Source organism: Bufo gargarizans, chromosome 1 (genome assembly GCF_014858855.1).
Source record: "Bufo gargarizans isolate SCDJY-AF-19 chromosome 1, ASM1485885v1, whole genome shotgun sequence".
In the NCBI taxonomy this organism is placed as follows: Eukaryota; Metazoa; Chordata; class Amphibia; order Anura; family Bufonidae; genus Bufo; species Bufo gargarizans.
In genome coordinates this window covers 404,161,120-404,175,943 of record NC_058080.1, presented here as the reverse complement: position 1 = coordinate 404,175,943, position 14,824 = coordinate 404,161,120, and the positions used below count along the sequence as shown (strand labels likewise).

At 44.7% G+C, this 14,824-nt stretch overlaps 1 protein-coding gene across 2 annotated transcripts in view; it reads right to left on the bottom strand.

The window, feature by feature from the left end:
• Positions 1 to 5,703: 5,703 nt before the first annotated feature.
• XPA (XPA, DNA damage recognition and repair factor) overlaps positions 5,704 to 14,824 on the bottom strand; it is a 106,316-nt gene continuing 97,195 nt past the window's right edge. For both annotated transcript variants that reach the window (XM_044271289.1, XM_044271295.1), the window contains one exon: positions 5,704 to 5,912. In XM_044271289.1, the coding sequence (XP_044127224.1) occupies positions 5,764 to 5,912 (149 nt within the window). In that variant the 3' untranslated portion in view covers positions 5,704 to 5,763. The remainder of the gene's footprint in view (positions 5,913 to 14,824) is intronic.

Here is a 14,824-nt window from a genome sequence, read left to right as displayed (position 1 = left end):
ATCTTGTAAGATCCCTTCACTGATTTTTTGACTGTTCTGCCTCTCCAATCTAAGCATTTAAAGTGTGATCTCTGTAATTTACAGTTGTGCTGAGATAGCGGTAACCATCAATCTTAGTTGAATTGGCTGACAGTGACTCGATCCAAACGACACGTTGTAGATCGTGAAGTTTATTCCAAACAGTGCAGATCATACACCGATGACCAAATGGACAGGTAAAAAAAATCATGCTGTGAGCAGCTAACAGAGCAAGTAGCTAAGATGAGGGGTGAAGCCAGAATCAAGAAGAGGGGAGGAGACAAGAGAGAGAGCAATAGCTAGGGGAAGAGAGAAGGGACACACATAATGAAAAGGCAACGCATGCATGTGTAACATGATAGTTTATTTCTCCTTTCTTCTCCCTTGAATACATACTAACACCTCCTGGTACTGGGTCCAAGCTTGTCCTGGACTGGTATGAAGTTAATGGTACAGTTTTGGTTACCTCATCGTTGATGTCCATTCCTGCCGTGTGCCAGTGCTGTCAGCTTGGCTCAGTTTTCTTACATATACCTTGTAGACATTTCAGAGTTAGTTGTTTATCATGTTATAACAATTAAGCTCTGGGGAATAAACTGCAATGGGGGTCTACAGAACATTTTTATTCAGTGCAGTGATTATACATGACGCTACAATATTTTATCTGGTTTTTAGAGTGAGTTTCTTTTACACAATGGTACTTGCCATATAGACTAGGCTCAGAAATAAAGAAATCCTTTTTTTATGGCCGATGTCTAATAGGACAATTTATTCTTCCTGTAAGTATTTAAGTTTATAAACAGAGGTAGGTCTGTTGATCAAGGATGCAGATAAAGAGACTTTTCAGAGTTACGACTGGGTTCTCAAATTCTGTCATCAAGATTAGTTTTCTGGCAGAATCAAAAAGTTTCTGTCTCCGGTTTATCCTGATTCTATGAAATGGTATATTTATCTAATGATAAAGATCTGAGATATGTTGTCCTTAGACTTGTCCTCCCCCTAAATTATAATTTGGTACGTCTTCTGTTGTGCTGTCATGAGGGATGAGCTGGAAAATGGGAATTAGACTTACCGGTAATACGGTTTCCGGAGATTCCCTCATGATAGCACCCATACATTTCCTCCCTTACTAACCACTAGGTAAATTTTGCATATAAGATTTTCTTAGGATTTTAAGAAATCTGTTGCATCCATCCTGGTGTAGTAATCTGGAAAACCTTGGTGGGTAGAGGTGGGAGGGACCTTTTTAACCTCGGTTTGCTGTCCCAAGAAGGTCAAAGGGGAACATCCTCCTGTTGTGCTGTCATGAGGGAATCTCTGAAAACCGAATTACAGGTAAATCTAATTCCCATTTTGAGGATTTCTGTATTTCCCCCCCTTGGTTTCCTTCCCAGAACGGCCACAAGTGGCTCTTGCAGGAGCTGTCGCTCATCTATCCTTCCTTTAAATTGTGTCCCTCCTCCCAGTCTCAGCCCTACCAAGCTGGCAATTTTACTTTAGACCACAGTGGATCTTCCTCCTGCAGGGAGTTCCTGAGCTTTACCTGGGGGCAGAGGTAAAGACTTTCTTCAAGCGACCCCTGCTTGTTTTTGGATTAGACATATCCCTATCCTATTCTGTGGGGCACAGGCGGTCATAATATGTTTCACTGATACAAGTAGGTTTGGGTTCTCTATTTATGCATCCATAGTCTGCTCCAACCCATTATGCTTTTGAGCCAACTAGTTGTTTAAGCCGCTGCTCCAGGTCTCCTCTTACCCACATGTGTGAGGACCCTAGGTAGGGCAGATCAAACCACAAGAGGCCCAGAATAGCCACTTCGGACTCCTGTTTCTCTACTGTTTTGTCTGCATTCAGTACTTTCAGACAGAATCACTCTTCTCTGTGATTGCCTCCACTGACCAGTGCAAATTTCTCTCTTCCATGGACAAAGTATGATTCGTAGTTATCTCACCACTATCAATTTGTGGCCCTGCCCTTCGGCCTGGCAACTGGTGCTCGGTCCTTGATCCAGTCATGGCAGTTCTTTAGGCTAGGGGATTTCTCAGATATCCGACCTGGACAACAATCTGGTGAGAAGGCCCTCCTGTACTCCCAGAATCTAGGCAGTCTATCACTTTGGACACTTTGTCTCACTTCTGTCAAGTAGTAAATTTTCAGGATGTGGATCGCCTTTATCAGGAAGGACTTAAAGGGAATCTGTCACTAGCGATTTACCAATTTTTTTTTACCATGAATCCATGTTTAACAGAGTACCTGTTTTCCATCTGTGTTCTTCTTTTGATTGTGAGTCTTGTCATTTCTTCAAAAAAGTGATTCTTCTGATATGTAAATGACGCTGTAAGGAGCCTAGAGGGGCGTTATTCTTTCTCCACGGTGCCCAGGAACGCCCCTCTGAAGTGCAGTGCCCGCCTAAGTTTGAAAACTAATAACGCCTCCCAGTTCATCTAAATCGTGCTCAACACCCGACCCCCCCCCATAGCGCCACACTCTGCAGCAAACACCCCGATCCTCCTCTCGCCGGCATCCCAAATCCCGCGCAGGCGCAGTGCCGGCGATTGCCTGCGCTATGATAAGATGACTGACTGCACTGCGCCTGAGCGGGATTTGGGATGCCGGCGAGAGGAGGATTGGGGTGTTTGCTGCAGAGCGCGGCGCTGGGGGGGCGGGTGTTGAGCACTTAGCCTCGCCTCTGGGAGGCGATTTAGATGAACTGGGAGGCGTTATTAGTTTTCAAACTTAGGCGGGCACTGCACTTCAGAGGGGCGTTCCTGGGCACCGTGGAGAAAGAATAACGCCCCTCTGGGCTCCTTACAGCGTCATTTACATATCAGAAGAATCGCATTTTTGAAGAAATGACGAGACTCACAATCAAAAGAAGAACACAGATGGAAAACAGGTACTCTGTTAAACATGGATTCATGGGAAAAAAAATTTGGTAAATCACTAGTGACAGATTCCCTTTAAACACGTCAGCATCCTGGATCCTCCCCCCAGGAGAAGTGCAAGTCCCCACAGCGCAGCATCATTTTTCTAATGGACGGCTGTCCTATTAATTTTTTAATGGGGATCCTGGGTTCCATGGTGTGCTACATCAAGGCCATTCTGTTTGCCTAGTTTCACTCTTGCTCACTCTAATGGGCAAGTTTGGCTTGGTGGGATTGGTTTCTGGACCATTCTCAGCAGCCGTTCTGCTAGGGTAATCATTTCTCACACTCCACTGGAGAGTCATCAAAACAGATGTCAACCTTCCGGGGGTAGGGCAGTTTCTTTCTTACTTGGACAGTTCAGTGTACTTCCTCCTTCACCAGTCGTCCCTCCTTAAGGGGGCTTCCTGTTCAGATTCAGTTAAAAAATGCAACAGCAGTTGCCTATCTGAACCATCAAGGTGGGACCCACAGATCTGTGGTGATGGCAGAATCGGCCAGGTTCCTATAATTGGTGGAGGCCCATGTCTAAGCCCTGTCGGTGTTCCACATTCTGGGTGTGAACAATTGGACAGCGGATTTTCTCAGCAGGGAGTGCAAAGATCTGGGAGAGCAGTCACTTCATCCCGACATCTTCACCTTCGAAGAACTGTGCATCTGTGTGGGGTCAACTGGATGATGGCCTTTATGCTCAAACACAAACTACTCAAATTTGTGGCGCAGATGCAAGGCACTGTCCAGTATCCTTCAGAGAATTAAAGCAGAGGGCATCCCAGTAATCCTCATCTCACAGGATTGGCCCTGTCTGGTGCGGTACACCAACATTCTTCATCTCCTGGCAGATACTCTGTTAAATCTTCCTCTTAGAAACACATCTTCCACCAGTGTGAAGAACATTATCTCCTTCTCTAGGTTTTTCTGCACAGTGAACTTCGTCAGTTTGTTCCTCAGAGCGTAGATGTGAACCCAGCTTAAAGGGGTTCTCCGGGAATTAAGAAAATGAAAATACTTAAATATTACTTCATTATAAATATATTCCCAAATACCTTACATTAGTTATAATGGCTCGTTTGGTCTGGGGAGCAATCATTAGGAAAAACAAAGTGGCCTCTGTCCTATTAGTACACACAAAACCTGTCCTAATCGCACAGCATGACAAGTTACTTCACAACACTGAGGTAAAGAGCTGCCTCATCCTCCTCTCTGCTCTTCTTGTCAGGAATTATCATCCCGAATACAGCTTAATATGGTCATCAGCTGAATCTCTGTAGGAATGGAGTTCATGAGCAGATGTGGCTAATGAGCAGCAGCACTTGTATGCAGTCTCCATTGCCACAGTCTGTCTTGTCCATCCTCTCTGTACTTCAGGTCTCCTCATGAACTTCATTCCTACATAAGATTCAGCTGAAGATCTTCTCATCTGTATTCAGGATCATATTCCCTGACAAGTAGGAGAGGAGGATGAGGCAGCTCTTTAGCTCAGTGTTGTGAAGCAACTTGTCCTCCTGTGTGATTAGGACAGGTTTTATGTGTACTAATAGGATAGCGGCCATTTTGTTTCTCCTAATCATTGCTCCCTAGACAAAATGAACCATTATAACTAATAAAAAGGTATTTGGAAATATATTTATAATAAAGTAATATTTACGTATTTTCATTTTCCTAATTCCCAGAGAACCCCTTTAAGTCTCCTTTCCTGGAAGGTGGCTTTTTTTTTTTCTTAGTTTATTTTTCTTAGTGTCAGCCTAGTAGCACGGTTCTTGTGTCCCTCCATGCGACAAAGACATACTCTGCAATATGTTTTTCTTTGCAGGATACCCTATATCAGTGATGGCGAACCTATGGCACGGGTGCCAGAGGCGGCACTCAGAGCCCTCTCTGTGGGCACTTGCACCCTGGAAAAGTCTATGGTGTACCAATATGCCTTAGGCCTCCTGCACACGAACCCCGTGGCCGTGCTGCGGGCCGCAATGCAAGAACACTGACCATGGGGCAGCCGCAGTGGATCATGGACCCATTCACTTTAATGGGTCCACGATCTGCAAAAAGATAGGACATGTTCTATCTTTTTTCGGAACGGAAGTACGGGATGAAACCCCATGGAACCTCTCCGTAGGGTTCCGTTCTGTGCTTCCGTTCCGCATCTCCGGATTTGGCGGACCCATTAAAGTGAAAGCGTCCGCATCCGTGATGTGGAAGGCACGTGGAACGGTGCCCATGTATTGCGGATCCGCAAATGCGGTCCTCAATATGGCAACGGGACACCTACAGTCATGTGCAGGAGGCCTTAGACTTTTCCTGCCATTCATCAGCGCAGGTGTACTATGAACACCACAGGCAGCGCACTGAGTGTAAACAGGCTTTTATAGCGAAAAGTACATGGAAGATATACTATACTGGACTGTAGTATTCAGGGGAAATTCCCATGTTGGCACTTTGTGATAAATATGTGGGTTTTGGGGTGCAGTTTGGGCACTCGGTCTCTAAAAGGTTTGCCATCACTGCCCTATATGGAAAAGCTTAGTCAACTATGCAGTACAAAACAAAAGAGGTATGAGACATAACGCCTAAACATAAGCCAAAAGGATATTCTTTTGGGGTAGGTTAAACCCTTTATAGGCTATGGACCTGTTTGGCATATGATAAAAGAACACGATGTAGGATCTGAGCACTAGCCAAAGAAGCCTGTGTGTTTATTATCATATGAAGCCATGATTCATATTATTCCCAGTCAGCAGTGAGTACATGAACAGTAAAATGTTTAATTCAAGTCCATATTTTATTTCAAATATAAAAAGTTATTTATATTGCATTTAATTCACATTTTTTCATAATTTAATTCATGACCACATGTTGTGCATTTCTTCTTATACATATCCTCTTCAACATGTTCCTCTGGACCATACTCGTGGTGATGCCCACTGGTATCTTTTTTCCATAAACTGCTCCTCACAGCACGGCGGAGTTCTGTGGAACACAAATTACGCAATGAATGGCCATCACATTTAATTGTGTCTGAAAAGCTAGCTCCAACCAACAATCTACTATGAATGGAAGTGCCCACCCCTTTCACCACAGATGCCAGGTAAAACAAGGATAGGCATGTTGTAGGTCATGCTGATCACCACATATTTCTGAAAAGTCCCAGTGGAAAGATCATTACACAGTTATCTGCTTGCAAATAAATAAATCAATAAAATCTGCAGCCATGCCATGGTCATACAGACTACACTTTCAATAGTTGAAACCATAGTATAAAAATGCTTGATGCCTCTAGACCAGGGGTCGGCAACCTTTTTTGCCGATTAAAAAACAAAATCAAAGTTCAAGCGATCAGTGTGCCGAGCCATACAGTAAAGTAATATAATGCAAATATGTGACATTAACCAGGTATTTACTAGCTATGTCCCAACATTCTCAACACTGCCTCACCTGCACAGCTTAAAGAGGACCTTTCATTGGTTTGTAGTGAGATAAATATCTACCTGCGGGGTACCACCCGCTGTGCTGCCACCCTGCCTTTTTTTTTTTTAAATCGCGCTCCTCCGCCCCGTTATGGCCCCCTGCAAATTTCACGCTCAGTATGCTAATACTGTGCATGGGAACAATGAGGAGGAGACTTAGTCTTTCTCTGTGGGCGTCTCCTTCTCTCCTGGCTGTAGTGCTGTCCAATCGCAGCGAGTCACAGCCAGGGCAGGAGACGCCCACAGAGAAAGACTAAGTCTCCTCCTCATTGCTCCGATTCTCAGTATTAGCATACTGAGCGTGAAATTTGCAGGGGGCCATAACGGGGCACAGGAGCTTCTTCCCTCATCTCCCCAAGCTCACCTTCCCCCCACCGCAAATCTGGCCATATGCTCATTCCCCCATCTCCCAAGCTCACCCCCACCTCCCGCGAATATGGCCACATGCTTGTCTTCCTATCTCCCCTTCCTGCCCCTAGTCCTAATGTGGTCAGATGCTGGTTTCCCCATCTGGTCACACACAATCTCTCAGTAGACGCGTCTGAAGAGCATTACTTAAAAGTGGTACAGCGCGGCGACGGGGCATCCAACAAATGGCTACAAGATTGAAAATTCTTGCTGTCATCTGGTGACAGCTGGCGTGCCAGCAGAATGCGGAATCATACTATCCCTCCATACCAGGGCTGGGTGATTAATTTAATTTAAATTATTTGACCTTTTACAGCCCGACGATAGTGATTTATTAAATATCGTCGCATTAATTGTATCAGTCCCTGATGCCCACGCTATTTATTCTGGTGTGGAATGCAGGGACCGAGACTCTGCACATGCTGCCCTGATACAGCGCTGCAGGTCCTCTATCTGGGCAGTAATACTGGTACATCCCACCTTTTCTTCTATTCTCCTCCTCCACAGCAGCGTGACGTGCATTGGTAAATGGCCAAATGTAGGGAGGAGGCGGAGATTTTATTTATACTGCATAAGGATCCGGAATGAAGACCGCAGGAGCAGAATCGGTGAAAGATTGCTGCTCATGCAATTATTCTTCTGTGTTGGAGGGGAAACTAGGGAGATCTCCAAAAACTGTAGCCTGCTCTGTGTTCTCTATAGGCAGGCTCCACTTTCAATTAGTCTGACTACCAAAAAACTGTCCCCCCACTCCCTCTTCTTCCTCCCATCTTATATCACAGTACCTTTGTCTTTGATTGCCGTTTCTGCCACTTTGATTCTCTCCTTGTTTCCTTGCAACTGCTTTCGTCCCCTTACAGGCAGTGGTGCACTGACAGTGGATACCACCTCTATTACAGTACACCCGTCTATATACTGGACACCCCCCTATACACAGTGCACCCAACAGAAAAATAGTTATTGCCAGAAAAAATATATATAATTGAGATTGTAATCAATCGTCCATAAAGTTGAAATAATTGAGATTTTTTGCCATAAACCCTACTTTATACCCATATATACAGTATTCTGAAAGTAAACATCCAGCACAATGTCAAACTTCCACTCAGCATTTTACACACAGAGACACCTTCATTCAACTTTGTGTTGAAATTTCATTTTTCGTAAAAACTGCATAGAAGTTGATATTAGTGGGTAAAAGAACCCAAGCAGAAAGCTTTGTGGATCACACTATTTAAAAACATGTAAATATCTTCATAAAATCACCAGAAGTGGAAAGACGTAAAATCTGGTTTTAAAGGGACTCTGTCATCAGATTTGTGCCCTATAAGCTAAACATATGGCCATGTCGGTGCTAATAACATGAATCCTAAACTGCCCTTATTAAACCTGCTTGTGGCTCTATTAGCCCAAAAAAATGGTTTTTATAAGCTGTCACTCACCTACCTAAGGTGCCCAAGGGGTTTTGCATTAATCCAGGATGCCCGCCTGCACCCCGCGCCGCCTTCCTCACCTCAGCGCCGCCTCCTCAATCCACCCGTCCCTCTGCCAGATCCTGCGCACTAGGCTCAGCATCAGGCCGGCGCATGCGCACTTTGCTCAATGAAGCCGCTGCCAGGAGTCCGCGGCGCATCAGGCTGACCCTAGTGCGCAAGCGCAGGATCTGGCAGAGGGACGGGTGCATTGAGGAGGCGGCGCTGAGGTGAGAAAGGCGACGTAGGGCACCAGACGGCGAGGGGTGCAGGCGGGCATCCTGGATTAACGTAAAACCCCTTGGGCACCTTAGGTAGGTGAGTGACAGCTTATAAAAAACAGTTTTTTGGGCTAATAGAGCCACAAGCAGGTTTAACCACTTCAACCCCGCTAGCTGAAACCCCCTTAATGACCAGGACACTTTTTACACTTCTGCACTACACTACTTTCACCGTTTATTGCTCGGTCATGCAACTTACCACCCAAATGAATTTTACCTCCTTTTCTTCTCACTAATAGAGCTTTCATTTGGTGGTATTTCATTGCTGCTGACATTTTTACTTTTTTTGTTATAAATCGAAATTTAACGATTTTTTTGCCCAAAAAATGACTTTTCACTTTCAGCTGTAAAATTTTGCAAAAAAACCGACATCCATATATAAATTTTTCGCTAAATTTATTGTTCTACATGTCTTTGATAAAAAAAAAATGTTTGGGTAAAAGTTATAGCGTTTACAAACTATGGTACAAAAATGTGAATTTCCGCTTTTTGAAGCAGCTCTGACTTTCTGAGCACCTGTCATGTTTCCTGAGGTTCTACAATGCCCAGACAGTAAAAAAAAAAACACAAATGACCCCATTTCGGAAAGTAGACACCCTAAGGTATTCGCTGATGGGCATAGTGAGTTCATAGAACGTTTGATTTTTTGTCACAAGTTAGCGGAAAATGATGATTTATTTTTTATTTTTATTTTTTCTTACAAAGTCTCATATTCCACTAACTTGTGACAAAAAATAAAAACTTCCATGAACTCACTATGCCCATCACAAAATACCTTGGGGTGTCTTCTTTCCAAAATGGGGTCACTTGTGGGGTAGTTATACTGCGTTGGCATTTTAGGGGCCCATATGCGTGAGAAGTAGTTTGCAATCAAAATCTGTAAAAAATTACCGGTGAAATCCGAAAGGTGCTCTTTGGAATGTGTGCCCCTTTACCCACCTAGGCTGCAAAAAAGTGTCACACATCTGGTATCGCCGTACTCAGGAGAAGTTGGGGAATGTGTTTTGGGGTGTCATTTTACATATACCCATGCTGGGTGAGATAAATATCTTGGCAAAAGACAACTTTTCCCATTTTTTTATACAAAGTTGGCATTTGACCAAGATATTTGCAGCAGCTCTGTGTGAATGGGCCCTAATAGCCCTGTGTGCCTGTCCTGGTGAGATGTGATCCCTATGCTAGGTGTACCTGTGTGTGGTACTTCCGGAAACACTCCCCTAAGCATAGGGCAGGGTGGTCAGGGCAGTCAAGACAGAAATAGCGGGTGTCACGCCTTATTCCACTCCTGCTACAGACACAACATCTTTTTCGGGGTGACGGTTGGGTTGAGGTACCGGCAACGACATTGGGGAAATGTCGCTCGTGTAGACGGCTAACTACACTGGTGGATGGGGCCACGGAACCTCCTGGGTACAGGAGGTTCTCGATGATCTCTTCCTGAAATTTGAGGAAGGATCGTGTTCTCCCAGCCTTACTGTAGAGAACAAAACTATTATACAGAGCCAATTGAATCAAATATACAGACACCTTCTTATACCAGCATCTGGTTCTGCGGGAAACTAAATACGGAGACAACATCTGGTCATTGAAGTCCACCCCTCCCATGTGAAGGTTATAGTCGTGGACTGAGAGTGGCTTTTCAATGACACGGGTTGCTCGCTCAATTTGTATTGTCGTGTCTGCGTGAATGGAGGAGAGAATGTAAACGTCATGCTTGTCTCTCCATTTCACCGCGAGCAGTTCTTCATTACACAAGGCAGCCCTCTCCCCCCTTGCAAGACGGGTGGTAACGAGCCGTTGGGGGAAGCCCGCGCGACTAGTTCGCGCGGTGCCACAGCAGCCAATCTGTTCTAGAAACAAATGCCTGAAGAGGGCCACACTTGTGTAGAAATTGTCCACATAAAGATGGTACCCCTTGCCGAATAAGGGTGACACCAAGTCCCAGACTGTCTTCCCACTGCTCCCCAGGTAGTCAGGGCAACCGACCGGCTCCAGGGTCTGATCTTTTCCCTCATAGACACGAAATTTGTGGGTATAGCCTGTGGCCCTTTCACAGAGCTTATACAATTTGCGCTTGCTTGGGATGTATTGTTTGAAGCCAAGGCGCCCGGTAAAATGTATTAGGGACTCGTCTACGCAGATGTTTTGCTCTGGGGTATACAAATCTGCAAATTTCTGGTTGAAATGGTCTATGAGGGGCCGAATTTTGTGGAGCCGGTCAAAAGCTGGGTGGCCTCTGGGACGAGAGGTGCTATTGTCACTAAAGTGCAGGAAACGCAGGATGGCCTCAAAACGTGCCCTGGACATAGCAGCAGAGAACATGGGCATGTGATGAATTGGGTTCGTGGACCAATATGACCGCAATTCATGCTTTTTGGTTAGACCCATGTTGAGGAGAAGGCCCAGAAAAGTTTTAATTTCGGAAACTCGGACTGGTTTCCACCGGAAAGGCTGGGCATAAAAGCTTCCCGGGTTGGCGGTTATAAATTGTGTGGCATACCGGTTTGTTTCTGCCACGACTATGTCCAAGAGCTCCGCAGTCAAGAACAGCTCAAAAAATCCCAGGGCCGAACCGATCTGAGCTGTCTCAACCCGAACTCCAGACTGGGCGGTGAAAGGGGGAACTACAGGTGCGGCTGAAGATGGGGACTGCCAATCAGGGTTTGCCAGCACCTCAGGGATTCTAGGGGGTCTACGGGCCCGTCTTTGCGGTGGCTGCGACGGGGTAACTAATGCACGTGCCACCGTACCAGCTTCAACTGCCCTTCTGGTGCTCGCCACTTCACCATGTTGTACGGCAGTGCTGGTACTAGGTCCAGGGAGGGCTGCGCTGCTGGTGTATGCCTCACCACGTAATCCGACAGCGCCAGCCCCATTCTGCTGCCCTTGAAGCGGATCCTGCGCAACCTGTGGTCTAGCGACACGGGGCCGGGTATGCCTGGTGCTATCAGGGACCTCAACCTCCTCGTCTGAACTTTGGGTCAGAGTGCCACTGCTTTCTACAGGTTCATATTCTGACCCGCTAGATTCGTCAGATGAGGGTTCCCATTCCTCATCCGACTGGGTCAGAAGCCTGTAGGCCTCTTCAGAAGAATACCCCCTGTTTGACATTTGGGCAACTAAAATTAGGGGTATTACCTGAGACTACCCAAGAAAAAAAGCAAGCCTGTCTTACAAATGGGAGGCTAGCGAAGTACCGGAGGCCGCTGCGGTTGATAAAAAATATCAAAACTTATTTTTTTATCGCCGCAGCGCGTGTAAAGTGAATGTGCAGTGATCAAAAAATATATATTTTTTGTCACTGCGGTGGGGCGGGTGTGGGCGAACGCACGTGTGGGCGACCGATCAGGCCTGATCGGGCAAACACTGCGTTTTGGGTGGAGGGCGAACTAAAGTGACACTAATACTATTATAGATCTGACTGATCAGTTTTGATCACTTACAGATACTATAAAAGTACAAATGCTGATTAGCGAATAAGGGACTGCGGTGCGGTGGGCTGGGTGCTAACTGATCCCTAAACTACCTAACCAAGGGGCCTAAACTATCCTAAAACCTAACGGTCAATACCAGTGAAAAAAAAAAGTGACAGTTTACACTGATCACTTTTTTCCTTTCACTAGTGATTGACAGGGGTGATCAAAGGGTTAATTGGGGTGCAGGGGGTGATCTGGGGCTAGTGTGTGGTGTTTGGTGTACTCACTGTGAAGCCTGCTCCTCTGCTGGATCCAACCGACCAAAAGGACCAGCAGAGGAGCAGGGCAGCCATATAACAGATCATATTTACTAATATGATCTGTTATCTGGCCTTTGATTGGATTTTTTAAAAATCATCAGCTTGCCAGCCACGATCATTTGCTGGCAAGCTGATGACGCGACCCCCCCTTGAAGAAATGCCGGCCCGCATTGCGCATGCGGGCTAAGCGCGTCATCTCGCGTCTCGCGAGATGACGCGCCAATGCGTGACTGTGCGCAGTGCTGCCGCCTCCGGACCGCGATCCTGCGTTAGGCGGTCCGGAGGCGGTTAATAAGGGCAGTTTAGGATTCATGTTATTAGCACCGACATGGCCATATGTTTAGCTTATAGGGCACAAATCTGATGAGAGAATCCCTTTAAGTCCTTGAAAAGTAAGTGAACCACCAAAACCTATATATTTCCTGAAAGCGGATAACCTGATGACTGTATCTGTCTTGACAGACTGTTGACAATCATGTCCACCTTCAGGTAACTTTGTGACCAACAAAAATTATTTGAAAAAAATGCAACAAAACAAATATTTGCAATTAAAACTTACATCCAAGCAGAAGTTTACACATACTGTATAAACGATGCAAATAATATAAGTAACGTGGCTATTCACATCAAGGGATGGAAACATATTGTTTTACATTTCCATCCGTTTCTCATTCACTGCAATGTAAACATTTTTTTTTTTTTATACCTTTCTACCCCTTTTATGCAGGACAAAAAAGCATGGTATGCTACGCTATGCAGTCCTACAAGAAAAAAAACAAAAACTAAAAAAATGTACAGAAACAAACAAATGTCAAACAGTGTTAAAAGTATGCATTTTTTTTTTACTATATTTGCCCAATAATAGTCTATGGTTATGTCAAGCAACACGTTTCTATAGGTTTTTTCGGTTCTCAAACGTATCTGCTTGATGTACAGCAAAAACGACATGTGAAGAGCCCCTAAGTAAAATATTAATGTGTGCAAATCTCATATATACACAATAGGCATAGGCATCAGAGCTTGTGCTCTTAAAAACACTGGAACACAAGCCATGCAATATGTGCTAGTTTTAGGCAGCTGTAAGTCAGAAGGCTTTAAAAAATAAGTGTTAGGTCGATTCACATGTCCGCAAGTGTTTTGCGGTCCGCAAATTACGGACACCGGACCACACATGGTCCTTTTCTTGTCTGTGACTGCGGACAAGAATAGGACATGTTCTATTTTTTTGGCGAGGCTGCTGTATGGAAGTGCGGATGCAGACAGCATACAGTGTGCTGTCTGCATCTTTTGCGACCCCCTTTAAAAAATGAATGGGTCTGCACCCATTCTACAAAATGGCAGACGTGGGAATGGATCCTTAAAAGTAATTTTATTCTGAAGCAGGAATATGACCCCAAACATACAGTCATTAAGAACCATCGTAAGCACATATCTATGATCACCATAATCATAAAATAATAAATCCAGAAGAAATAGAAAACACCTTTGAATCTTATTATACTTTATATAACCTAAACTCTGATATTAATACTCCTCAACCTACTTTAGATGGAATTAATAATTTTCTCTTTCAGATATCTCTCTTGACTATTTCTAAACAAGTCCTTGCTTTTCTCAACTCACTCATATTATTTAAACTACCTTCTATTATTAAAACTAAAGAAAAATAAATCCCCGCGACCAGGCGGCTTTACTTAAGAATATTTTAAAACCTTTACCCACATTATATCCAGCTATAGAAATGTTTTCATAAATAATTAAAGAAATGCTCCAAGCATTAGTAGTCACCAATCCCAAACCAGAGAAATACCCGGGTAAACCCCAAAACTTCTGCCTAATAACGCTTTTAAATTCTGATATTAAAATATATTCCAAACTGATACAGCAGTGACCGATCCCGGGCCTCGGCCTTTTGGAGGCCTGCTCTCCTACTGTTCCTTGCAGGCCTGGCCACCAGGGTAACTTTGCTCCTTTTTGCAGGCTAAAGTTTTCTAGGCCACACTCCCTGCAACCGTAGGGCATGTGCACTACCTCAGGCTTTAAATGGGTCATCGAATGTCCCACATTTTCACCAGCCAATGGCTGGCAACCTGTGTATATTTAAGGTAAGAGAGGTGCCTGATCAATAGGGTGTATTAGCTTGCCAAGTTCCTTGTGAAGGTGTACAAAATGGATACGTGTAAATGGGCCCTAAATCTTCAACTGCCATCAGCCATATGTTCTGTTAGTGGCTGTGGCAGTTACAGGGAGAGCAGAAAGACACGCCACCTGAGCTGCCAGGCTGAAGATAATCTGGCAGAGCAATAAATGGGAGAATCTCTGGATTCATGTGAAGAAACGCATCTTAAAGAAGTTGGGACAGAACCATGTCTATGTGTAAGCTGCCCATGCCATAAGCACTAATGCAAACAGAGATGCAGGCTTGTGAACTATGCACTGATAACAAACTGGATCGTCCCTCTCCTCAAGTCTTTAGTTTCCAAAAATAAGTTCACATTTTTAAATGAGTTTTGACCCA